The sequence below is a fragment of the Sceloporus undulatus genome, chromosome 6 (genome assembly GCF_019175285.1).
Source record: "Sceloporus undulatus isolate JIND9_A2432 ecotype Alabama chromosome 6, SceUnd_v1.1, whole genome shotgun sequence".
NCBI lineage: Eukaryota > Metazoa > Chordata > Lepidosauria > Squamata > Phrynosomatidae > Sceloporus > Sceloporus undulatus.
Window position 1 is genome coordinate 62,907,540 of NC_056527.1, and position 25,882 is coordinate 62,933,421.

The following is a 25,882-nucleotide window of genomic DNA, read 5'->3' on the forward strand; positions in this document are numbered from 1 at the left end:
ATCTCGCTAATATGTTCGTGTGGGGGCTAAAACATCCTACCCATTCAATAAATGGGAAGTTTTTGCAATGACTAGGTGAGTGAGTAACAATCCTCTTCCTATTTACTCTTGGCCTGGAACACCAGCCTGATCCAATGGGCAAAGGAAGCACAGACGCAGGAAGAAACAGCTTCTGCAGTAACAGGTGAGCACGGAAAAGGAAAAGCAACTGGAATTCATTCATCCTGCCTGCTGACCTAGCGTAGTCCTTATGCTTTGCTTGGGGGGAAAAAAAATCCAGATTGGCAGAATTTACCCATGCCACAGTCTATCATAGTTGAAGCAACATTCGCGTAGTAAAGGGATTTTAGAAAAGGGATGTTAAAAAACACAATACCATGTACCACACCTTTTCATGTTTCTCACATTAGGTCTTCAGAAAAGAAGTGAGCATAGGCCTGGTAAATCATGCATTATGTTTTTAGAAATAGAAAAAGATTATTATTTCATGACGTCTATATATCACTTATCAATACAAAATTTCAAAGCCCACTTTGATAGTTGTGGAACATGTTGAATGATGTCTTCAGTTTTTACTGTGACATGAAAACGTTATATTCGCTTAATAAGCTTATAAATGAGAAAAGTTTTTACAGGTGTGGAACATTACTGTCATTTTGAACTAAGCTACTTTGTTACATAAGGAGTGATTCAATTTTAAAAAAAACCATAAATTTCAGACTAGTAAAAGGGAAAATTTAATTTTTGATCTTCTGTGAATTGTTTTCTAGGATTTACATATCTTAGCTAACCGTGAACTGATCTTCACCAAACGTAGTTTGTTGGCTGATGGGATGTATGTGTGCTATACTCCATGTATAAATCATGCATTTCTTGTAAAACTACCAGTCATTTAGTGAATTTTCAACCCAAAATAGTATATCTCTGAAAAAAAACTGGCTTCAGTAAACACAATATGGGGGCGTTCATATAAGCTTCAGGCTATGTCCGTGTCATTCTCACATTTATAAAAAATATGCTAGTCCCTTAACCAATTACTTCATTATTTATATGGACCCTCGGTTTCCCATGGGGTTAAACTCCGACTTACCTTTCCCAAGTTCAGTGCTAATTCCGGAGGCAAGCCGGTCCTAAACACACAGGAAATGCCACCAAAATCGCTTGCCTGGCTCTATTCCAGATGCAGAACCAGGCAAACTTAAAGCTGCTTCAGTGGCCATTTTTAGGAATTCAGAAAGCTTCTGTGTTGCAAAGATTTCTTAAAAATGGCCCACCGACGGGTTTAGATGACCGGGCTGTCCAGGAGGCCTGGGCAGTAGTAATTTCAGTGGTGATTTTTGTTTTTGTGATAGGGACCCAGCTGCCTCTGACTTAGCATGTAATTCAGGCAAGGGTAAGCCGAGGTTGAACATGTGATAGGGCCCTAGTTAGAGTATATTTATAGGGTAAGCAAGCACTGGATAATGTGGATTCACCTGCGGTAAGATCTCCTTGTGTAAAATTATGATAATAGTGATGTGGGACTCTCACCATTCATCTGAGGATATTTTCTGAAAACACATTAATTTGAGAGCAACCATACACAAAGGGGAAAAACAGCATTGACATGTGGGTTGTCAGCTCTGCTCTCCAAATCTGGCCTGAAAATTGACAATGGATTGTGGCTCTATCTCCCAGGAAGAATTTCCAAATCCCAGCTCTGGCTGAAGTCCCAGAATAGTCCTTAATGTTCAAGAAACTTTTTTAGACCAATACTTGAGATTGTGGACAGTTCATCCGTGGCATTACTTAGGACATTTTACACTTGGTTTGTAGATCACTTTTTAAAATACTACCACATTTTTTTTTACAAAACAACAACAAATAATGTGGCAGTAAGGGAGAAAATGTTACACTGAAGTAAGAAATACAAAAAAAATAAAAAAAAAAGAAAATTAAAGGTGTGTGTTAATTTGGCAGCCTAAGGGGTCGCCCTTTTCCAATCTAACTAAATTAATAAAGAGATTTGAAAACTGAGCCCATGACTTTCGTCTAGGTTATAAGCAAACATATGGACATCCAAATCTCAGTTTGAAAAAAGGGGGAAATCTGAGGCGAATTTACCTTCAGCACAGAAAATTGACAACCACTTTCTCATTGTTGATACATAATGCGCTTTGAGTCACCTACGATCACACAGTGACCATGTGGGATGAGGATATCTCCACAAGACTGACTGACCTCCTACTGCTTGCTAATCAGGTTCTATGTAGCATTTCAAGGGCACAGTAACACTCCCCTGATCACAAGCTTATCAACTGGTATGGCGGGTCCTTGATTAGAGTCTTGTTGAACCTACTGTCCTTGTTCTTAAGCATTATTTTGTCTTCTCTACATGAGGTTCTGTCCTTCCCATGATCGTCGACCAAAAATATCTGGACAGCCTCAACTTCACCATACGTCTCCCTTATACACTTATGGTTCGAAACCTGAAGCGTGGTCTTGTGTGTTAGGCTACTGATTGTGTTATCTGTACTACCCCCGAAGGACCCAACAACTTTTGTTTGTCTTTTTTCGCTCATCCTCTGTATGTGAGCCCCCGCTCCCTGCTTCTGCCTCACGAAATCTCTCCAGCGCATTCCAAACATCTGCAAATAGAGTCATTATTATGTCTTTTCTATCCACTTCATCTGTAACATATCACGCTCTTCAACATTCAATAGTGATATAAATGGTTGGGACACAATGCTAACTTTGGTGTTCAGTGTCACTATTTTCTCTTTCAGGATTGGTCTAGTTCTTCACTAGTCGTCCTTCACATCCTCAATCTTCTTTTGAGTTTTCTTGCATTGTAATCTGCTTTCTGCATCAATGTTCAAAATCTGACTATTTTGATTTCTTTATATATAGGAAAAATTCAACTATAGATTCTTCCTGCACCGTCACCACACTAGAGCCTCCTTCTCACTTAACGTTTTCGTTAATGTCATTACATTATATCTACTTAACGCAATCCTTTTGACTTCTGTACATATAACCAGGTTTATTCTGCTTGGAAGTACGCAAAATTGCACGTACGCAATTGGAATTCAGTCGTCTGCTCCAACTATCTCCTTTCTAATTATGTGAATGACTCCCCACACCTACTCATTTAAAAACGGTGGAAGTGCTTTGCCCCAGAACTCCGAGATCAGAGATTAGGAAACATGTTCAGTGTTTTGGGTCTTATCAGGATCGGCTCGGGTTGACACTTTTTGCCCGGAATGTCAGTGAAAAAACCAAGTATAATTTTCCAAAGCTCTGTGCAGATACTACACTCTTAAAAAGCTTCAGTGCCACCAACAGAACCTCATTTATGCTGCTGCACCTCATAACTACCGTCATCAGTATCTTTTCTTTGTACCTTTTCCAAGATGTACTGCTCGCTTAGAAACTTTTTGGAAGTAGGACATTTCTCAAAGAGCCATTTGCTTTTTCAAAACTTTATTGTTAATTAAAATGGGGAAATCGCAAATTTCTTTGCTGATATATAATACATAGTTCTAATGGAATTAATTTTAAAAAGCTTCTGGAGCCCGTCTTCCGCTACTTTTTTTTTGGACTCCATCTAAAATTCCCCGGTGGCGTGTACAGTTGATTCAGCCCTTCTCGGGTCTGAGACTTTGCAATTTCTGTAAACATTCTGCACTCAGGGTGACACCATCTTCATCCTTTTGATCACGTTCTCCAGTTCAACTAGTAACGCGAAACGGGAAACGGAAAACCACATCTGGAAAAGTAGCACAGCCTCAGTATTTTTTACACAATAAAAAAGACATATTTCGGGATTCCCCACTTTGCTGATTTTATTACTCACCGGCCACCCATTGGTGTCTTCGCACTAATCTGTTAAGTAGCGTTAAGCATTTCTCCCTTCCATTTTGGTTTGTACAGTTTTTAAAGCAGCTTTACTCTGGAACTTGTGTGTCTGGATGATATAAAAATGCGTTCACATCCATCCTTCAACCACACAGACTGTGCCACTCATGTAGACTTCTCCCTCAAAACTCAGTGTGTTCATTAGGCATTTCATAAATTGCAGCTTCTTTTTGCTTGTTGCTGTCAGCTATCTCCGCAGGTGAGTGATTGGTGAGGCGCCCGCCGCGAGCTTTTCTGCTATCGTAATGGGTACCTGTCTTGGACTCCTGAACTACTTTCCCTCATGACATTGTCCCAGCCAAAACGAGTCTACTCAAAAACTGGACTGTTATTTACATCCTTGTAATGTTTTATGCATTCCTATGTTGGGTTTCCTTCCTTCTTTCGGTTTCGTATTAGGCTCATTTTATTATGGCTATTATTTAACAAATTTGACCGGATTGTGCATTGCTATTTAGTACAGGGTTATACCCCTGTGTAAACAAAGTTGATTTGCCTCCCTAGGCATCTGCTTCTTTAACTAGACCATTTCGCGTCATCACTAGAGGCAGACACCATCAGCAGTGGAAACAAAAAAATACTGGATAAGTTCTTCCACTAATCAAAAGCAAATAAATACATAATAATGGGGAGTTTTGAGTCAACATGTTTCAGGTAAAGTTCTGTATTCCAGAACTAATAATCTCCACCTGAGACACAGTTCAGGGCAAGCTCGCATGAATTTTTTTTTTAAAAACCATTTGGAAAACCTTTTCAGAGACGGGACTATTAGAAAGCATCTTCCAAAATACATCTCAGGGATTATAATTTTCCTTTCACCAGCTTCCAATTTTTAAGAATGATTTTCATTTTGGGTTGGGGGGTTTTTTGGGGGGTTCAACCTTCATCAGTTCTAAACTTCTTTGAAGGACAGCCATAGTTATAGTGGTTTTTGAATATTGGCACTAGGGACACTGGAGGACCAGGGCGTTTTTGAATCCCAAGCTACTGGGTGGGACCTTGGACAAGTCACTCTTCTTCCACTCTCAAAGGAAGGCTTGAGAGAACTGACCCTCATAGGCAAACCCACTCTTAGACAAGTTTTCTTGCCCAGAAAACTCTGCGAATTAGCGGGGTCACCATAACGTTTGCCCATGACTTCAAGGTTCTCAGCAGCAACACATACTATTCTTTTTAAAATTGCTGGAGCAGAGCTAGAGATACCTCGTGAGGGATTGGCCTAAGCTAGGTCACATTTTCCCCATATTTTGCTTTAGACAGAAGTGGCTAGTTGTAAACCTAAAGGCCCCTATCCCACTTACAATAGAAATGGGTCTTCGATCACGGAATTAATGTATCGAATCGAAATTGGATCGTGTTTCCACTTACTATTGCCCCAATCACATTTTCTGTCATTCTCATCGCATCAAAATAACCCACTTGTGGTTTTGCATTGGGAAATGAATCTGTTTAAATAGAATCAGTTCCTTGTCACAGGAAATCCATTCCTCAGTTTATTTGCAGTATAATAAAACACATAATCCACAATACCGCATCACACTTCACATTTGTGGCTGAAGCAATTCATTTAAGGACCGAATATGTGAAATCGAATCCAATTCGGTTTTGGTTCCCACCAATTGCGTTTTTGATTTGATTTGGTTGAAAAGAAGCAGAAAAAAAAATCAGCGTCAAAAAAGCACGTGGGGTCAAATGGATCTAGAGTCATGTCCCCCCTTTCAGAATTGCTTCAGTGCATTCGGCTATTAAGCGTGGAACCATTGGTAGTTTAAACACACGTGGTTCAAACCGAATACCAGTCCAGTTTAATAAGTAGTGGGGAACGAGGCCCCACTGGGTCCAACTTCCATACAAAACAAATTCCTGCAAAAATACAGGCTATAGACTTCAAGTTAGGACTGTTCCCTTATTTCATTTCTGTTTTCTGTTCATAAAAGTTCAGTAAGGGTGATCATGGAGGCCAGCTGCGGTTATCCATCTTTGTTTGTTGTAGGCAGGCATTGCCCAGCTACAGTAGGATTGGCTAGAGGGAGATCCCAGCTAAGCTTTATTGCACTTCTCTAACTTATATATGACCCAAAACACCCAAAAAGTCTGTGTTTCTTCAGGGGCCCCCCCTTCCTCACCATTCTTCTTAATGCCAATGCTTCTTTGCAAAAAATTTCCAGGTATTTTTAGGACTGAGGACAAAGAGAAAAACGGAATACTTGGGATGTAAGAAGACTTTGGGCCGGAAACAAAGGAGCTTCCTTTGCCCAGTAAGGCTTTTGCCATCTACTCTGAGGAATTTGCCTGAATTTTCACTTGTTTATTTTTTAATAAACGTTCAGAGACATCCTGAGCTGGCCAGTTGTTGTGTGGAAGGTATGGGGTGGTAGGAAATGTTTAGAAATTGAAATAATCTGAATTGACATACCTTCAGCGCAAAAGCAACTGGAACTTGAATTTAAGGAATCAAAATTTATTACTGTGGCCATTTGTTTGGTTAACTAGTCGTAGGGTTGGTTTCAAGCCTATTTGATTTGTCGTATTATGTATTTAATTTTCATTGTAACCTGCCTCGATCCATAGGGAGGGGAGGTGTGCAATATAAATAAAATATTCATCATCATCATCCATCATCATCATCATCATCATCCATTCATCATCATCAGGCACATTCTGCATAAACAAACTTTCACAGTGGTGTAAACACGTGGTGTCTACAGAGCAAGAAATTTGAATCAAGCGAGATTTTCCCGCACATACTTGGAGATACTAGACGACTTGCACCTGTATATGTGAGAGTGTATGCTCTTACACTGAAGCATGGGCCTTCCCATAGGCATTATATATTCCTTTGATGTTTATACTGACATGGACCACTAATCATTAGGGCCAGTATAGTTCCTCGAAAACTGGTTGCCATTTGAAAAGTCATTAAAGTATGGATGTATAATTTCCACTGTATTAATAATGTCTTACTCTTGCTGCAAGCAATTTGTAGCAACAGAGAAAGCAATAATTAACAGAAAAGTTTAATGCTCATTTTTTCTGCTTGTTCTATATCTGAATGAAAGTGCTTATTTACTGCATATTCTTTATTGCCTTGGCGCCACTGCTTAGAATTAACCAGGGGCTAATTAGAAAACTCCAATTTTCACTTCTGTAACCAGCTTCACAGCAATAACTTGAAAAGAAACAATAACTGTAATTCCTTTGCAAACAACAAAAACATTTATATGGAAATCAAATACCCCCAAGAAAATTGGAAGCACATCTACATACTTTCAGGCAACATAACAAACTGAAAGACTTTTAGGCAGAAGGGAATTGCTTGTTTGCTTTCCTTCTAGATAAAATGAGTTCAGTGCACTGGGACTTCAAAAATACCTTTCTAATGCATTGTTTTGCACCCACACCTCAGATTAAAGAAACTTGAGGAATGTCTGAATGTGGAAATTAAACACAGGAATTTGCTTTTAATGAAAATTAGGTATTGGTTTATTTAGGCCAATACTGTCTAAGCAGAGATAAAAGTGTCACCCACAGGATGCATGAATCCCCCCAGTAGCGCTTTTAACAGTCTTCCTGCCTCTTAAGAGACCCTCCAATCTCCCCACAGAATCCCATCCTATTTTTTTTCTTCTGAAATTTTTGTCTTCCCCCCCAAAAACAATATCATGACTTTTGGAAATTAGAAATTTCAATGAAAAATGGCTTCGGTTTCAATTTTGGCCAGTTACAGTCCACTGTGGAGGCAAAAAATTGTCCCCAGCTTATTTGCTTAGTCCTGGTCTCTAAAACCAGCATGGTGGACTGTGATGCTCCAGGGATTTCAACTCCCATTGTTCCTTTATCGCTATCTATGCTGGCTAGAGTTGATGAGAGAACTGTAGTCCAATTACTTTCTGAAGGTTCACAATCCCACATCGTCATCTCCAGTCTTCAGACCCCCAAAATCTGACTATAGCAGTCTTTCCATCTTGCCGCTGACTGAACCTGAAAACCCCTCCATGTGAAGTGCATACTCTATCATTGATGTTACAGCCGAATCCATATACCTTGTTAACAGTTAAATCCATCATTTCGTAAAACTACAGTGAACAAGAACTGATGATTCTGCTCTTGCCAAAGCTACAATCCCTGTACAGCATCTCTGTGCTCATGTAACCACTCTCATAAATCACTTCAGGAAGGAGATACACAAGGCAAAATGTTCATTCAACAATAGAACCCAAAGTCAAAAGGTTAGGGGAAATTTTGTACGATTATTCATTCAGCTGAAACTTGGGACATAATAAAAAATTAGAACGAAGGGAAAAAATGCTTCCCCAAGGATCAGGAATATTTCAGATTTGAGATGTTAGGTGTAATGTTATCCTAGAAAGTAACTCTACTTGATATTACTGTCAAGATGAATAAAGAGCAAGAAGAAGATGAAAACAGCAAGTGTGAGCATTCCTCTTTCTTAAATGTAACTACCTCTAATTTATCTTTTCTACCTGTAAAAACTTTAAAAATTATAGCATGTAGGTTACATGTAATTAACTTCTCCAACAAATTGCCATTTCTTTCTATGCTTTTGATAAAGCTTCCATTCTTGGTTCCCCATTTCCCTCTTTTTTTGTTCTCAGTTTTTCTTCTTCTTAAATGGTTGCTTTCTTTATACAGGTATAGAAAGTAGCTTTTCAACATGCCTAATGTTCATTCCGGAACATTTCTGAATATCTTATATTCATCTGGCTTCAAAAATCAACAAAAATCTAAATGGCAATATTGACCAAAAAATAAATAAATGTATTTGCCACTATTTCTTACCAGGATCTTCACTGCAGCCATCTTTCAAATTCTTCATAGTTACATTTAACCCCATCTCGAATAGGAAAGGCAACAATTATATAATCCAGAATTACAAATACGAAAATTTTTCTACAGCCCACCTTCAAACAACCTCTACCTTTCCATAACTTAGCTGTGAAAAAAGACAAAGGACTGTGTCTACAAGGATATAATCCATTATCTTTTTTCCTGTATTCACCACCAATTATCTGATAATATTTCATGGCAATTCCATTTGTAAATGTTCATTTATTTAGCTGTTCAGATCTCTTTCATTTTTTGCAAGGAATGTACACTGTTTTAAGGCATAAGAATCTTACCCCCATGATAGTTAGCTTTCCACAGCAAAGCAAACCATCTGTTCAGCATGTGCAACAAATTAGACTCGGGGGTATAGTTACAGGAGTTTTATACCAGTATCCCAGCATGGCCAGCCAAAGGGACATATTGGTATCTAATGGTAAGTGCCGGTTTCTTGACCAAAGTACAGGAAATTCAAACCAATCTGGCTTGCTGTTGGAGGCCCGATCCCTTCTGCAGATGCTGGAAGAGTAAGTAATCACTCCAGGAACATAAAAAAATGCTCCAGACATTAGTACTCCAGCCAATTTGTTGGCACAACAGCTTTCTTCACCTTCCTCCTTGACATGAGATGTGCAAGTGGATTATGTTGTAGTCTGGTTTCTTCATTTGGTGCTAACATTTGTTGTACGTGGATGATTTCTCTTGTCAGAACATTTCAGGGTGATGGTTTGCGCAGTGTGCCCAGCTCCCCTGCTTTTGGTGATCCCCCTTGGGAATCTCAGAGGGTTGAGGCATATGGGTCAGACCCAGCTCCGAGACTATCATCACTGTGTCATTATTCAACGACAGTAGAAATCATGTCTATGGAGCCCAGTTACTCTAATCCTGTGGGTTTTCCCTTGGTAGGCAGGTGCGGCTGAGTGTCAATGGATGGCAGGTGGCCATCTGGTGCTTGGATCCAATGCTTATGCTACCCCAAGCTGTAACAATTGTAATCATAAACTGTAAACTATTTCAGCTCAAAACTGTTCTGCTGCTATGTTCTTCCAATCCTCTATGGTAGAATTAGTGCATCCAAGACTTAGAAGTCTTGACTGAGGAGCAAGGATGTCAAAATTTAGAGAAATAAAGTTATAGGAAATTCATACGAAGGGCCCGTTACAGACAGGCCAAATATAAGCTGCTTCAGGTCCACATTGGAGGTATGTTGTTTAAATGATGCATATGTCCTAAGAGTCTGGAAGCCACACTAAAGCCACACACAGTCCATTGGCATGGCTTCTGGACACTTAGGACGCATGCATCATTTAAACCGACTACCTGCCACAGTGACCCGAAGCAGCTTTATTTTGGCCTGTCTGTATGGGACCTAAGAGAGTAAAAGTTACTTCTAATCTATCTGCTTTCTAGAGAAGACGTGAGAGTTGGGAAGGAGAAGAGTGGAAACATCCCTAAGGGATGTTTACACCACAAAGGAAGCATGATAATTAGAGATGGCAGGGCGGGACATCAGACTTTCTAACCCTATTGCTGTGCTCATTCTGAGGCCTTTTTGATTCTTGAATTCAGGACCCTTGTTGCACTTTCACACACTGCAGCATTGCTAGTGCAGCAAAAAATAAACAGAAAGAAAGAAAGAAAGAAAAAGAAAAAGAAAAGACGAAAGAAGGCAGGAAGGAAGAAGGCAGGAAGAAGAAGGGAGGGGGGAAGGAGGGAGAGGGGAGTATCTAATGAGTTAATGTTCTTAAACTTTAAAAAAAAAGGACTTTCACCCTGTAAAGAATGTTCAATATTGTATTCCCCCCCACGAAAAAAAATTGATGGGGGGGGAATGGATGGGAGGAAAATCTCCCCACATGGCTGCAAAGTTTCCAGAAATTTTCACAATCTAGGTCAGCATTCTTATGAAGTTTGTGTGCCACCACATTTTCACAGCTTCTGTTACTTCTCTAAGTTTTTTTTGCAGATTACCAATGAATAAGATTACAGTCACTACTTGCCAATCTTGCAGATACCACACATGTTAATGAACATTTATATAAGCAGGATTAAGGTTAAAAAATTGTTAGACAGACTGGAACCCTGGCTTATAACTCAGAAGATAAGATTCACAGAGATGATTCTCAATTCTTGCCTTTGGGTTCCCTCCTGTCCCTTGGTCCTGAAAACACAGGAGCCCTGGTTTGGCATTCAAAGAGAAGCATCGGTATGTTAGTGGATCACAAACTGCAATCTGTGAAGCAGCCTACATATTGAACATATTTAACTAGGATCCAAACAGAAGGCCAAAATAAAGCTGCTTCGGCGTCACACTGGAGGTATGCTGTTTAAATGATGTGTGGTCTAGAGAGACGGAGCTGCATCAGCTGCGCTCTAGTCCTAAGGATTGGAGTGCAGCTTCTGGCCTTTAGGATGCATGCATCATTTAAAAACAGCATACCTTAAAGTGACCTGAAGCAGCTTTATTTTGGCCTGTTTGGGCCCATGAGAAAAAGAAGATTAAGGAGAGGCATGAAACATGTTGTCAAAGCCATGATGCGAGAGATGAAAGAAACTTGTTTTCTGTTGCTCCACGAAGAGAGGACTTGAACCAGTTGGTGCAAACTGTGGTAAAACCAGATTTCAACTAAACATTAAGACAAACTTTACAACAGTTTCATCTATTAAGTAGTGGAGGCGAGTGCCTTAGAACTAGTAGGCTCTCCTTCACTGGGTGTCCTTAAGCTAAGGCTGGCAACCATCTGTCAGGGGTGCTGAGCTGTATCCTATAATGTAGAGCTTCTGATTAGGTGACTTAAAATTAACTTCCATCTCTATTCTATATCTTATATGGAGCTTCACCGATGGTTTTATAGAGACTAGAAAATTGTGTGTTGTGCTGTATGCGTTTAGTTATTTCCAACTTATGGTGGTCCTAAGGCAAACCTATCACGGGATTTTCTTGGCAGATTGTTCAGAGGAGGTTTGTCATGCCTTCCCCTGAGGCTGAGAGCATGTGACTTGCCCAAGATCACCCACTGGGTTTTTATGGCCAAGATGAGAATTGAGCCCTGGTTGCCACGAGACTGATTAATAGCAAAAAATATGTTTGCATGGAAACATAATAACTTGATTAATGTAAAGATTTATGTACATTGTCTTTATGAGAACACACGAAAAACAGACCCATATGTTCATTTACTAAATCCGTATGGTCTAGAGACAAAACATGTTTCTTAGTTTTAAGTCCACAGGGTTTGACTGCTCAGTAGTCAAATTCACGTGCACCATTATTTAGCTGAATGAAATGATTGAAACTCATGGGCAAAGCATATTTTTGTCCAAGTATAACAATACTCAGAGACAGCTGTTGTCATTTTGATTCTTCTTGGTTTTCATAAATAGGATACCTTTGCAATTTTGTTCTCAACATTGCTGGTGGGGATAAATTTCAGCTCATTATGAAACAGATTTAGACAACCCTGAAAGCAAATTAATTAATTGGAAAGTTTTACCAACGTTCAAACTGTCACTAAACTATTTATATTATTTTATACAGAAGTCTTACTTTTATTGAAGTCTCGTATAATAATCTAATAATAATATAAAAAGACAATGATTGTGGGCCATAACTCATCAGGATATTGTGCTAAGAAGTGTCAAAAATTGACAAAGCATTTTTTGTCATCCAAGCTGCCCGCCAGGTTCAAGTCAAAATTCCAAATAGGGATCTGTCACAATTCACTGGCAGCATTGTGGCAGAATATCACAACCTTACGGTTGCTTTTGCTTGTGCCAGACAAAAGTGGATTATTTCAAGAAAAAACTTCCAAATAGGCTACTTCATAGATGAAGCCTGCCATAATTTTTTTAGGTCTCAAAAAAACAGGATAGTTCTCTGAGGGAATGAAGCCAAGACTGTTGAGGTTTAAAAGGAGATGGGGAAATGGAAGAAGTCTCTTGAGGGATGCTGGTAAGATTCCTGAGGTTGAAAATAAAAATAAAAATGGAGTGAGGGAAGCAGGAGCTCCTATAGAATCCTTTGAGGATTTAGGTAGGGTACCCAGGCAGCATCAGATACATTTCAGCTAATACAAAATCAGTCCAATATTGCTGTCATTTTTTTAGCAAACATTTTACTAGCTAGTGTCTCTTCTTGTTATGTACGTATAAATAAATGATTTTTATCCCTGAAATTTCACCAAAGCATGTATACATAAATGATTATATCCTCGATTTTTCACCAAAGCAGGTCGAGATGCTTACTTGAAATGCCAAGAACCCTGTGGCCTGTTACAGACTGCCAAAATAAAGCTGCTTCGGGTTCTTTGGAAGTATGCTGTTTAATGATGCATGCACTCTAGAATCCGGACGCTGCACCAAAGCTGCACTCCAGTGCTTAGGATGGAGTGTGGCTTTGGCGCAACCTCTGGATCTTAGGACCATGCATCATTAAATAGCATACCTCCCAAGGGACCTGAAGCAGCTTTATTTGGCAGTCTGTAACAGGCCTATATAATCTATCTGTATAGAGCGAAAAAATAGAGCTATTCAAATGCACATTTTATGCCATATTTAGCCTCAATCCTATTGATAGTCCAAGTAGGGCAGACCCACTGAGTCAATGGGATTTACCACAAGGGTAGACCACCATCCAGGAATAGGATTTAGGTCATTCTTACCAGCATTCTAGTTACTGCAGTTGCAATTGTGGACCTACTGTCCTTTTTTGGGGGCAAGCTAATCTTCCTTCAGTTTACCATTGAGAAAACATGCTCGTGATTGCAATTAACAGTACACTGGTTTGTCCTCTTTTTTCATCCCTGCTTTTAAAATTGTTGCCATTCCCACTTTCATTTTTACATTATACTGCACTATGCTGAAATATTATTGCTGAGAATTGTAAGCTGCCCTGAGATTCAAAATGGGTATGAAGTCAAAACAAAAAACATTTTTGCAAACAACCTTAGGCATACTGGGCTATGTATGACAACAAAAGCACAAGGTACCATGATTTCTATCAGTCTCCGTTCTCCACAACTAGTTACAGTCAGTTTGACTTCTTTCCTGTTAGCATTTTTTCCCTTGGCATTTTTTAAATTTTTTTCTTCTTCTAACCAGTCAAAAGGTTGAAAAACTTCTTTACTACTTTAATCAACCTATGTTCCATGGGGAATGCAGTTACCCTGAACTATAAATGGACCGAAAGAAATAACTGAATAAAGTTCTCCTTCATTCAGCCTTGGGTCACTGCACTTGTAGGGACAATGCTCTGGTAGCAAACCTCCCCTCCAGCACATACCCACATACCAAACCAGTGGCTGGGACAACGGGTCAAAAGTAGTGTGCCGTTGCCGATACTAGGGTGTTGGGAGCACGTAGTAACCCATGCTCCCGAACCTAGTGTGCAACGACAGCAGCATAATGGTGGGCATCCCATACATACACAGGTGCCACTGTGATGACGTAAGGTGAGTGCAGCGTACAGAAGTTGTTGCGCATCCCTTACAATCAATGATGCGCCAATGGTTTCACTTGTGAGGTTGCCGGGTGCCCTTACAAGACACCTATTTTTCCAGGTTCTTTTTACTGCGGAGGGATGCCACACAGTTTGCCTGCTGCGGCATACCCCTGGAGTTAAAGGTGCCTCCAGCCGCCCTTTTGGGGGCGGATGTGTACCACGCCTAACTCACCCAGATACTATTTCTTTTTCAAGAGCGGAGAAATAACTCCCTCACTTTCTGTTTCATTCTGATGTGACATTTGACAGGTTTAGATGTTGCACACAGCAAGCAAATATTAAAACAAAAGAAAGTAAAACAGTGGAGCACATAAAAATGCATCAGAGAAGGCAAGAATTCCTGAACTGGATCACAGTTCTGAGAATAGTTTTGACTAGCATGTTTTCAGTAACAAATGTCTATTATGTCATGACAAGGGCAACTGGTTAGAACAAAGGTTTCCAGAGGTTTCCAGAAAAGAACTGCCTTTTTGTTAAAAAAGGAAATTGCTTTACTTTCTTTTGTTTTAATATTTGCTTGCTGTGTACAACATCTAACCCTGTCAAATGTCACATCAGAATGAAACAGAAAGTGAGGGAGTTATTTCTCGCCAGAAGATAAGGCAGGAAAATAAAAATTCTCTTTCTGCTTGAATGAGTTGCATTTGTACAAATCTGGATGGACTGTGCTGGATAGCAGGACCAGATAAACGCAGAACTGAGAAAGGGAGAACATACACAAAATGCCTAGAGCTGTCCACATAACTCAGAACAGTACTTGATTCCATTACTTCTTGGTTCCATTCATTTATCTCCTCCCATGTTTGATATTGTTAACTGCTGTCAAGTTGACCTTCATTTATGGTAACTCTAAAACAGAGACCTGGCTTGATTTGCTCTAGGATCCATTTATTTGTCTTCTTGGTATGGTAGGTCAGAGTATCCACAGAACTCTCCTCCCATACCACATTTCTAATGAGTTGATTTTCTTCCTGCCAGCTTTCACAAATATACATAGAAATTAGAAATACAATGGTATGGACAATCCTGACTTTAGTATTCAATTATGTATCTTCAAGATCTCGCCCTTTCCAGTCCTAGTCTTCTTTTGATTTCTTGACTGCAATCCCCATTCTGATTAATAACTCAGCCAAGGTATGGAAAATCTATATCTTCATCATTTATTTTAAATTTATATAAATACCAGTGGTAATTGGCCTTTGTAGTTCCTTCCTTGATTTTCTTCATTAATCATTCCAGTTCTTTGCTATTTTTTGCTAGTATGATGTCATCTGAATATAATAAATTATGGATGTTCCTTCCTCCAATTTTCACACCTCCTTCCTCAGAATCTAATTCTGCTTTAAATATAATATATTCAGTGCACAAGTTAAACAGAGGATGATAAAATGCAGCCTTGCCTGGCCTATTTACGAATTGGAAACTATTCAGTTTCTATGTAATCTGTTCTGAAAGTAGCCTCTCGTCCTAAATATAGATCAAATGTCAGGACAATCAAATGCTTTGGCACACTCATTCCTTTAAGAGTAATTTATAGTTTTCTTGATCTTCATAATCAAAGTCTTTGCTATAATCTATAAATCCTTCTTTGATGTGCTCAATTATCCAACATATGTTTGTAATAGGGTCTCTTGTATTGCTTCCTTTTCTGAACACAGCTGGGATATCTGGCATTTCTCACTCTCTATATGGTAAAAGCCTTTGTTGTAAAATTTTGAGCATAATTTTGTTTGTATGGTAAATTAATGCAATGGCTGAGTGGTTACTGCAATCTCTGAAGTCCCCTTTCTTGAGGATTGGAATATATTTTAAGCAGTTCTAATCTGTGGACCATTGCTTTGTTTTCCATATTTATTGACAAATTTTACTTAGAACTAGAATAGATTCCATCTCTGTAGCTAGAACCAGCTCTATTGATACACCATCTGTCCCTAGTAATTTATTTATCCCAAGTGCTCTGAGTGCAGCTTGCACTTAAATTTCTAAAGTTGTGGGTTCATTTTCAAATGTTTTCCACTGAATAAATCTGTCATATTTTCATCTACTTTATATAGTGCGGCTTCCAGCATATGCTGGAAGCCACTCCAGAAAGGCTTTTCCCGCGCCCCGGAAGAAACAATGGGGCATGCTAGGTGCACACTGCGTGGACAAGCCCCATTGTTTCTAATGGGGCTTGAGTATATGTGGTATTTCCCTTATGCGGCAGGGTCCGGAATGGATCCCCTGTGTAAGGGAAAGACCAATGTGTATTCAGTGTATTGTTCCTATTGTATACTGTATTTATTTCCTTTGGCCAATTAGGTTTAATAGTGCAAATCTTTTTTTTTTTTAAACTTTATCTTTAAATTCTAAAATGATGTTCTTCAGATTGAATTTTGGTATGGTGACTGATTTAGTTTTTGTTTAGTCTAGAGCTTCTCAATTTATATTAGCAATTCATGGTTTGTGCCAAATCTATTCTAAGGGTCAAAACAGACAGGCAAAACATGCTGGCTTCGGGGTGGTGTGGGGGCATGGAGTATGCACGGCACACGCCCTGATGCCATCCCCAAGCCAACGTCATGCCACCCCGCTGACTAAACAGTGGGCAATGTCATGACATTTCTGTGGCATGGCATTTACATGCAGCACATCACAGAAACACTGAAAAGCCGCCGCCGCCGCCATGCCAAAGCCAGATTGGCATGCCAAAGCCGCCATGCCAAAGCCAGATTTTTCCCAGCTGAAAAAGGAGCAGCTTTCTGACACTTCTTTTTGAGCTGGGAAAATGCTGGATCAGGGCCAGAGCATGTGGTTGCTGTGGCCCCAATCTGGTGACCAAAGGGGTGGTGTGATGCTGCTCCTTCAGGGCCATCTGTTTTGCCCTGTCTTGTTTTGCAGAGAGGATTGAGCTTCTCCATCTTCTACTTCCAATTATGTGGTCTATTTGATTTCTATATTGGCCATCAGGAGATGTCCATGTATATAGTCATCTCTTTGGTTGCCTGAATAATGTATTTGCGATGTTAGTATAACAAAATTCAATCAGTTGCTTTCCTGTTTCATTTCTTGATGACAGGCTAAATTCTCCAACAATGTTTGGTTCTGCTCTGTTTCCTACTTTTGTGTTTCAGTCGCCTATAATTATCAACAGGTCTTGTTTTGATATGCGATCAATTTCCTGGACTGCAGTACAGAATGTTTCAGTTGCTTCCTTTTTTACCTTTGTAATTGGAGCATAAATTTGGATTATGGTCATACTGATGAGTTTTCCCTAATATCCTATTGATATTAATTGGTCAGACTTCACAGTATACCCTTGTTTGCTTTTTCTACATCCCTCCTCCCTATTTTTTCACTCCATTTTTTCTTAGATTTTAATTTCTTGAGTAAAACACTGAAATTATGTGACTGAAAAATTCCTATTCCTGTCCACTTTAGTTCACTCACCCCAAGTACTGCAGTGTTTAAAATTACAGTTCTTTCTTTACAAAGCCTAGCTTTCCATGATTCATGTTTCTAATATTCTATATGGAGAGAGAATTACCAAATGTCCAAGAAGGGTCCAGGAAAGGAAGAGGCACTAGGGACCACATTACAAACATACGGTGGGTGAGTAAAAGATTTCCAGGAAAAAAAAATTAGTATGTGTTTTATAGACGATAGCAAGGCTTTTGACTCCATAGATCATGAAAAGCCATGGAATGCACTTAAGGAATTGGGAAAGCCACTACATTTGATAGTCCTGATCAGGAATCTGTACCTAAGACAAGAGTCTACTGTAAGAACAGAACCCAGAGAAACAGAATTGTTCCCAATTGTTCTCAATTGGCAAAGGAGTCAGGCAAAACTAAATTTTATCACCCTGTCTATTCAACTTGTATGCAGAAAATATCATACATAGAGCAGGTTTAGATTTAGAAGGAGGAGTGAAGATAGGAGGAAGAAACATCAGCAATCTAAGATATGCAGATGACAATATGCTACTAGCAGAAATTATTACAGACTTGAAATAATCACTAAAGAATGTCAAAGAAGAAAGTGCAAAGGCAAGCCTAATGTTAAACACAAAAATAATGACCACTGATGATTTACATAAATTAAACCTAGATAACAAGGAAATCAAAATAGTTAAAGATTGCCCATACCTTGGATCAAAATGGTCAGAATAGAGAATGCAGTCAAGAAATCAGAACAAGATTAGGAATGGGAAGGGCAGCTATGAAAGAACAAGACAAAATCTTAAAGTGTAAAGATATACAACTGAACACTAAACTGAACAATCCATCTGATTATTGACTTGACTGACCAACACTTTCAAATACTGTATTAAAATTTCCTCAAATTGTTAAGTTTAAACTGAAAGCATCTTGGAGATACGCTGAAAAATAAATGTAAGAATGGCTCTTCCTTCTAGTTTTTACTTTGCTCTCATTTCTCATTTGCAAGTCCAACTCACCTTAGGGAGAGGATAGAGATGACAAGATGGTTGTCCTGCCTTCTGTTTACATAGGTGAATGGCATGGCATACTACATCAGTGTTCATTTTATTCTCTATCCTGAAAAGAAATTATGCCAAGTGAAATAATTTAGATTCTCTTGGGTATTGGAAAATTGCTTCATTGAAAAGGTAAATCTTACAAATGCTGGATTATGATGTATTTTATTGTGGTCCATGTGAACCTAGTTCAGTGGTTCTGACTAGACTGAGTAATGATTTTCTGCTCTGGATTCTATACAGCAATTTGAACCTTCTCCAATCAGTAGAGAAACTGTGCTTTAGGTATAACTGCTGAATAAAACATAAGTATGGATGTGGCTGTGTTTGCAAATTATATGCAAAATAAGGATTAAAAGTATAAGAAAGTTGATCATCAGCTAGAATATCCTCTGAACAGAGGATAACTTATTAAAGGCAGTCTGTCCTTCCTGATCACATTTGCTGTTGAATAGGTGACAAATTATAAAGCTTTACTGAATTTTTAATTATAACAGAAATAATTTATTTTTAGGTTAGGCAAGTTCTCAGAAGAACATTATTACATAATTACTGAGCTTTCAGACACCCTGTTTTAATGTAAAAAGAAGCTACAACAGTTCACAGAGCTCTGAGGCAGCACTGTTAAGGTCAGGAGTTGAGAAAAGGGAGACACTTTCATGAATCCAGTGTGCAAGTTGATTTAGCTTTTACATAACTGTCTATTTAAGATGATCTGAGGTTCAATAACTAGAACAGTTCCACTGTTGAATGAGGGTATGTATGAATTCTGTGTTGGGTGTTGCACGAACATCCTCCAATGTGCAGGCAAAACAAATCTTCAGATAAGTGTGAATATTACATCAGTGCATATGGGTTTGGAATGTTATTTATTAAATTAATTTAGTGAACTGTTGCAAAGTTTACCACTATAAATCCTCCCAATGACTTATTAAGGTAGAATTCAGAGACATATCCATGTTAGGACATTATTGCACATGAATTTTTTGCCTGATCCGAGGGAAAATGGGTGTTATTGCACATGAAGTTGCTGCTGTACTGCCGACTGACTACCACTGGCTACATTTATCCCACAGATCCTGGTAATATGGAAGCTTTCAATCCTTCAAAATCAGCCAGTTTATGGATTGGTCATGGCTGGCTGGCAGCACAGCAGCAATTTCATGTGCGATAACACTCCCCCCCCCATTCTGGCCTGATCCTGGGCTGTGCCTGGATTGGGCAAAAATGGCTGTGCATTAAAATCCCTAGTTTGGGATATTAGTATGCAAAGCAGCACTTTTGAAATAAACTATGCAAAAGAAGCTATAGCATGAGTTTTTACGGACTTGGTCTATGTCCTCAGATACTTGAAGTGATGCCTAGGAAAGAACTTTATAGGCTTTATGACTATCCATGGAAATGCTCAGGTACTTACTGGCCATCAGTTCACTCCATGCACCTGAGGACATCTGCAAAAGCTCATGCTTTTTCTTTCACGGAGTTAGGAGAGTATTACATTAGCTTCACTGTCAAGATAGACCTGGGGATGGGAAGTAACTTTCTTAAGCTGGATGTTATCGCATTCACCTATCACCAGGCAGTATGCAGGATTCTCTCACAGCTTTTCAAGAATGAGATTTTCCTGTTCTTGAAAAGATACAGGACAAGCCCAGAGAAGCCGTAGTTGCATACCTTGGCTGCATACTGTGATGGGTGAATGCGAAAAGATCTCCCTTAAGAAAATTACATCCCAGGTCTATCCTGGCAGCAAATCTAATGCAATAATCTCCTTAGTCTGAAACGTGCTGCAAGATCCCTTTGCACAATGATTGATTAAGTTACACATTGTATGTATGTATGTGTGTGTGTTTGTATTTGGGCATGCCTTCAAGTCAACTGTCAACCTATGGTGACTTCATGAATTTTGTAGGGTTTTCTTGGGCAAGAAATACGCAGAGGTGACTTGACATAGGCCTCCTCTGAAATATAGAAGACACACCTGGTATTCTTTAGCATCTCCCCATCTAAGTAGCATGCAGGCCTGACCCTGCTCAAAGTATTCAGGCTTTCTGAGCTACTGAATACGCTTCTTGTAATGATAGGCCCAAGATTCCTGCCCCTCCCCATCAACATTATCACAGTACATAGCATGGCATGGTGCTATTAGACAGATGTCAGGCTGCTTGATAACTGAATCCTTGCTTTGTATCAAATCTAAAATTCTGTAAGCTGTAGCTTATAAACATTATGGATGTTTGTATCACACTTCAGCCTGAATTATTGCTTTAGTATTGCTCCCCAGCTTTATCTCCATCCTGCCAGTGTAAAATGGTGACTTGTTCATTTGTTTGGTTAATACTTACATTCTAATTATAGTTGGTCCAAATATTTCAGAAGCCAGAAAGCAAATGCCTTGTAAGTTCATCTTTTCTGGAAAATAATATATATTAAAAGAGAACATGTAACCTTACAAGACTACATTCAAACACATGGAAAGCAAACACATGATGTAGTTTTTAAAAGAACCATTCTATCACCCTGATCCAACAACCGACATCAAGGTTCTACAGGATGCTCAGAAACAAAACATTTCTCCCCCTCTTTCCCTTTGCTTTTTGTCTTTCCCACTTTTCGGTTTTCCCCGTTTTGGGGGGTCTTTTTTTCACCCTTCACTTGGTGATTGTTCTGTCTATTCCTCTGCTAATTCATCTCATACATCTTATCAGCTATAATGAGTTTCTCTGGCTTTCTCAACTGTTTCTGAATAAATATTTTGATAGTGAATGACTTACATTAATGCCATAAGTAAGTAAAGCTGTTTGGAGATTTTTTGCTATTCAACTCTGTGTAAATACTGATCAGAAAAAAAAGAAATCTATGAATGCGAACAAATTGGTGGGGGTGGTGGGAACTTAAACTATATTTAAAAACCCACACACATTTGCATCCAAACACACTGCAGAAATAATCCAGCTAGTGACCTCTTTACTACTAGGCTCAATGCGGGGATTCTGGGAACGTGAGTTTTGTGAGACACTTTAGCTTCTCTGTCAGAGAGCACGGGTGCCTCAATAACACGTTCCAGATCCCTCGCCTGAGCCAGGGGCATAAAGCGTCCTCAAACTGGTTTTCTCAGTTATTTGGACCTTTGTAAATGACAATGAAACAAGTAACACTTCACCGGTATCTTATCAATATTTTCCAGCTTGAGAGACCAATAAGATCAATGAGGTTTACATAGGTGTTACTTATTATTCATAACTGATTTATTGGGTCCATTCTAGTTGACAAATAAGATTCAGGCTATTTATGGGGATTATCACATAAACCCCATTCTTGCTACAACTGTGTGAAAGACAATAATACAACTGGCTGTGAGCAGTCCCCATTGCATAAGTCTGCAATGGCTGTTCCAGCATTGCAGTCCCAAGAGTTTTTTCCAGCATGTTCATTAACCCTGCCTCAAGGCCTACGCTTTATACTGCCCTTGATTCACTTTTTTGCCTCCATGTGATACCGCCTATGTGTCATATTAACGTATCTCCTTGTATGAACTGATGGACCTGCGATCCACAGAAAGGCCCTTCCTCGTCCACCACTTCACAAGCATGTTTGTGGGGACACAGAGAGGTCTTCTGGTGGCTTCCCTAGACTGGAACCCAGATGATCCCCACTTCTTGCCTCTACTGGCAGGCTAAAACCTTTTTATTTCAACAGCTTTAGACCAGAAAGTTTTCAAAAGTATGGGGGGGTCGGTCTGCTGTATTTTTAACTGAATTGCTTCAATAGCTATCTTTTTTGAATGGCATTTATCTTTATTTTGAGGTTTGAATTGTTTTGATACTGTGAATAGTTTAATTTGATTTAAGTCAATTTAACTTTGGGGGGGGCACAAAAGGAAAAATAAATAATATGACCAGTACAGCGATCAAGTCTCATGTTTTTTTTTAAATTAAAGTAAATGAGGGCGGGATTTGGCTGTCAGTTTGCAGCACACAGGGATACTTAAGCCTTCTTCTCTCCAACAACAACTTTTCATTCATCACTTAGTTATTACTTTAAAACCAACAGTCCAGGAAGTCGAAGGCTTTCAGGCTGGCATCCATAGTTTTGTGATGGGGTTCAGGCTATGTGTCCCAGTCTAGAAGAGTTTATTCCTGACATTTCATCCCAGCCCAGAGGCTGGCGAAACATCGGGAATAAACTTCTAGAACATGGCCACATTGCCGAAAAAACCCACCAAAACTACACAGTCATGATTAATGTCACTATGGAGGTGTAGAGGGTGCAGACTGTAGCAGGTTCAGACCCATGTTCAGCGGAAATAAATGTAATGAGTATACTGGGTGAAATTCCTAACCACATGCTGTGACTTAACTGGCATGACTATATATAGAGCTTGGACTACAACTCCAAGACCTTGTTCCCCAGTATGGCCAGGTTGTGTCCAAGAAAAAAAGTTTCCAAGTGGACAGCCCCCCCCCCCCAGCACCAAATTCCAGCAACAGCAATAGCAATGTAAATGTTTTGGTGTTTCCTAACTTACTACTCCATAGCATTGTTTGGGAATGGATTTGGGATTAAGCCAACGATGGTGGGGTCCCCCCGAAACTGGTGTCACCTGGTGTGGGGGAAGAAAACGGCCTTGCCCCCCAGACCACTTCAGTCCCCCTCAAAGGCTTCAGGCAGCTGCACCAGACTCTGAAGGCACCACTCCCACCCGCGTTTCTGCTACAGAGGTGGGGGGGATTCTGCAGCCTTGCAAGGCTGTTTAGAGTCCTATGCGGCTGCGGGTAAACGGAAAGTGCTGTCTCTCACTCAACAGTAGCCTTCCATTACCTGCTGGGGTACTTACTGCCCCACCAGGTGAAATTCCCTCTGGGGTGTCACCCGGTGCAGTCTGCAGCTCGATCTTCCATAGTGATGCCACTGGCCACAGCCATTATCTGCAACAGACGCTAGCCATCTGAGAAATAAGGTCTTATTTGCTTGCATACTATTACAATATGGAATACAATAGATTTAAATAATCCTCCTCTCCACTTCAGCCTGAGATATAAAGTCCAGAACAAATCTTCCATCTTCTCATCGTATAAAAATGGCACTCCAATACTCATCACTGCTATTCTTCAAGCCTCTAACAAGATAGAAACTTTAAATGCTATCACATGAAAAAGAGAGTAAAAATAGATGTCGTATATAAATCTGTTGATACGTTCCCTTTCATTAGTCCAAGTTGCAATGACTAATAATGGCAGTACACATTTATGCTTAAGTGTGAATCATAATTAACAGTGAACACCAGACCATATGTGTACAATGTGTTTTACCAGGTAAGTAGCTACAGAGTCTCCAGAGCTTCTTTTGGCTGAAGTTGTGGACCTGAGCAAGCTGCTCTACAATGGAAACCATAAGCACACATCCTGCAAATTCCAAGAGAGAGACCCTGTGTTACTCACCTTCATTAATCACTTTAAAGTTCTATTAAAATGAACACCCAAGGCCTTTTAAATATTAAATGCAAGCATTTGTTTTTGTAAAGGATCCCTTGGTGGTGGTGTGTTGGTGGTAAGAATATTATCAGTAATATTGTGTATCTAACATTAACTTATATAAGCTCTTGGCAAACCATTTGCTGTATGAAGCCAGAGGAGGAAATGATCCCTCATCATCAAAGGTTAGGTACATAATATCCAGCCAGTTTGTTCAGAGCATGATGCAGAAAATACCCAAAGTACATACAATTAAAAATGCCCCAAGAATAACTTTAATACACAATAATTTGCTGCCCTGTTCAATAAACCCAAACCTCCTCAATTTGCCTAATGGTCTTTGGCCAAACCACACTGGTGATATGTTCTCATTCCATGCTCCACGTTTCCCCAAAACCAGAGTAGAACCATGACTGGAAGTGCATCTGTAACCTGTACTATAGGGCTCATAACAAAATCCATGGATGCCATCCCATTATATATAATGGGTTTAGTAATGAGTCCTTGTTAAAACGCAAATCAAGGTTTGCTTTTTGAAATTTATATCTTTTTTGGTATATTTTCAAGCTGTGGATGGTTGCATCCGTGGATAAAGAATTTGCAGATTGGGAGGTCCCATGGTACTCACACAGTAATACCGTTAACAAGGCGCTGTGTTCTTGTGTATTATTCTTTAACATAAATGTGGTACCAAAGACAGAAATGACATTAAAATTAATAGGGATAGGTTCCTATACCAAAAAACACAGAGTGGTTCAGTTTGAGTAAAACTGCATCAAATATGTACCGAATGAAACAACCAGGCCAGTAAGCCTTGCTTAAGTAATAAAAACATTTAACCCTCAAGACCACTTGAAGCTTCTTCCCAAAATGCACCCAGCATGCTGTCGTCTGGATTCTCAAGCATCATCTGCTATGTTCTATCATAGGATTACAATAGGCGTAGGTGAAGTGTGGCCTACCATTTTTTGTTGTGTGAAATTTAATTACTCTGCTGATATTTAACTCACCCTAAATGCACTTTTTTCTGTAACATCTGAATGAGCTGTTTCATAAGAGTAGACATTTGACCTTGATGGCTCAAGCCAATTTGTCTTATTTGATTGAGGCAATATACTTTCTTTTTTGTTGTCTTACTTCAGTCTCAAGTGGGGAATGCAACAACTGTTCAGCGTGAAATGCTCCTATTCAGACTTCCATGAACTAGTCTGTCCTCCTCCCATCATTCCTCCATTCTATACCCTCTCCCATGCTTTTAAATTTTCTGCAACCACAGTCAGTCATATTCCGCAACAGCTGAGCCACTAGAACACAAGTATAGCCTACTCGATTGTTTGGTGCTTCCCACACTTTGGACCAATTTTCCTAGTACTTTTGCAAAGGTCACATTTGATCCTGAAATGGCACTCTAAATAAAACATCAGAAATATAATGAATCTTTTTATGCTATCAGAATTTTCTGGTGTGTTTACGTTCCAACTCTTTTATGCTGGGAACCCTAAAATAATTTTCAGGTCTCAGGATCGCTGCATAAAACTGTTGTTGTGACATCAGGAACACATCTTTGCTATCCTCATCACCTTACTCTTAGCAACTTCATTCACCCTTCTTACCAAAAAAGGTAATCCATTATGTAGCTTGATTACCTGTAACTAGTACTCTTTGCTGTGAAGAGGTGGGGTTGTTGAT

The 25,882-nt window shown here is 39.4% G+C and overlaps 1 protein-coding gene across 1 annotated transcript in view; it reads right to left on the bottom strand.

The window, feature by feature from the left end:
- The window catches only part of AOAH (acyloxyacyl hydrolase), a 161,897-nt gene that overhangs the window by 117,946 nt on the left and 18,069 nt on the right, over window positions 1-25,882 (bottom strand). Inside the window, exons 3-5 of the mRNA XM_042475171.1 lie at window positions 24,032-24,124; window positions 21,065-21,131; window positions 18,681-18,780 (exon numbers count right to left, since the gene is read on the bottom strand). Coding sequence (XP_042331105.1) covers window positions 18,681-18,780; window positions 21,065-21,131; window positions 24,032-24,124 — 260 coding nt within the window. The remainder of the gene's footprint in view (window positions 1-18,680; window positions 18,781-21,064; window positions 21,132-24,031; window positions 24,125-25,882) is intronic.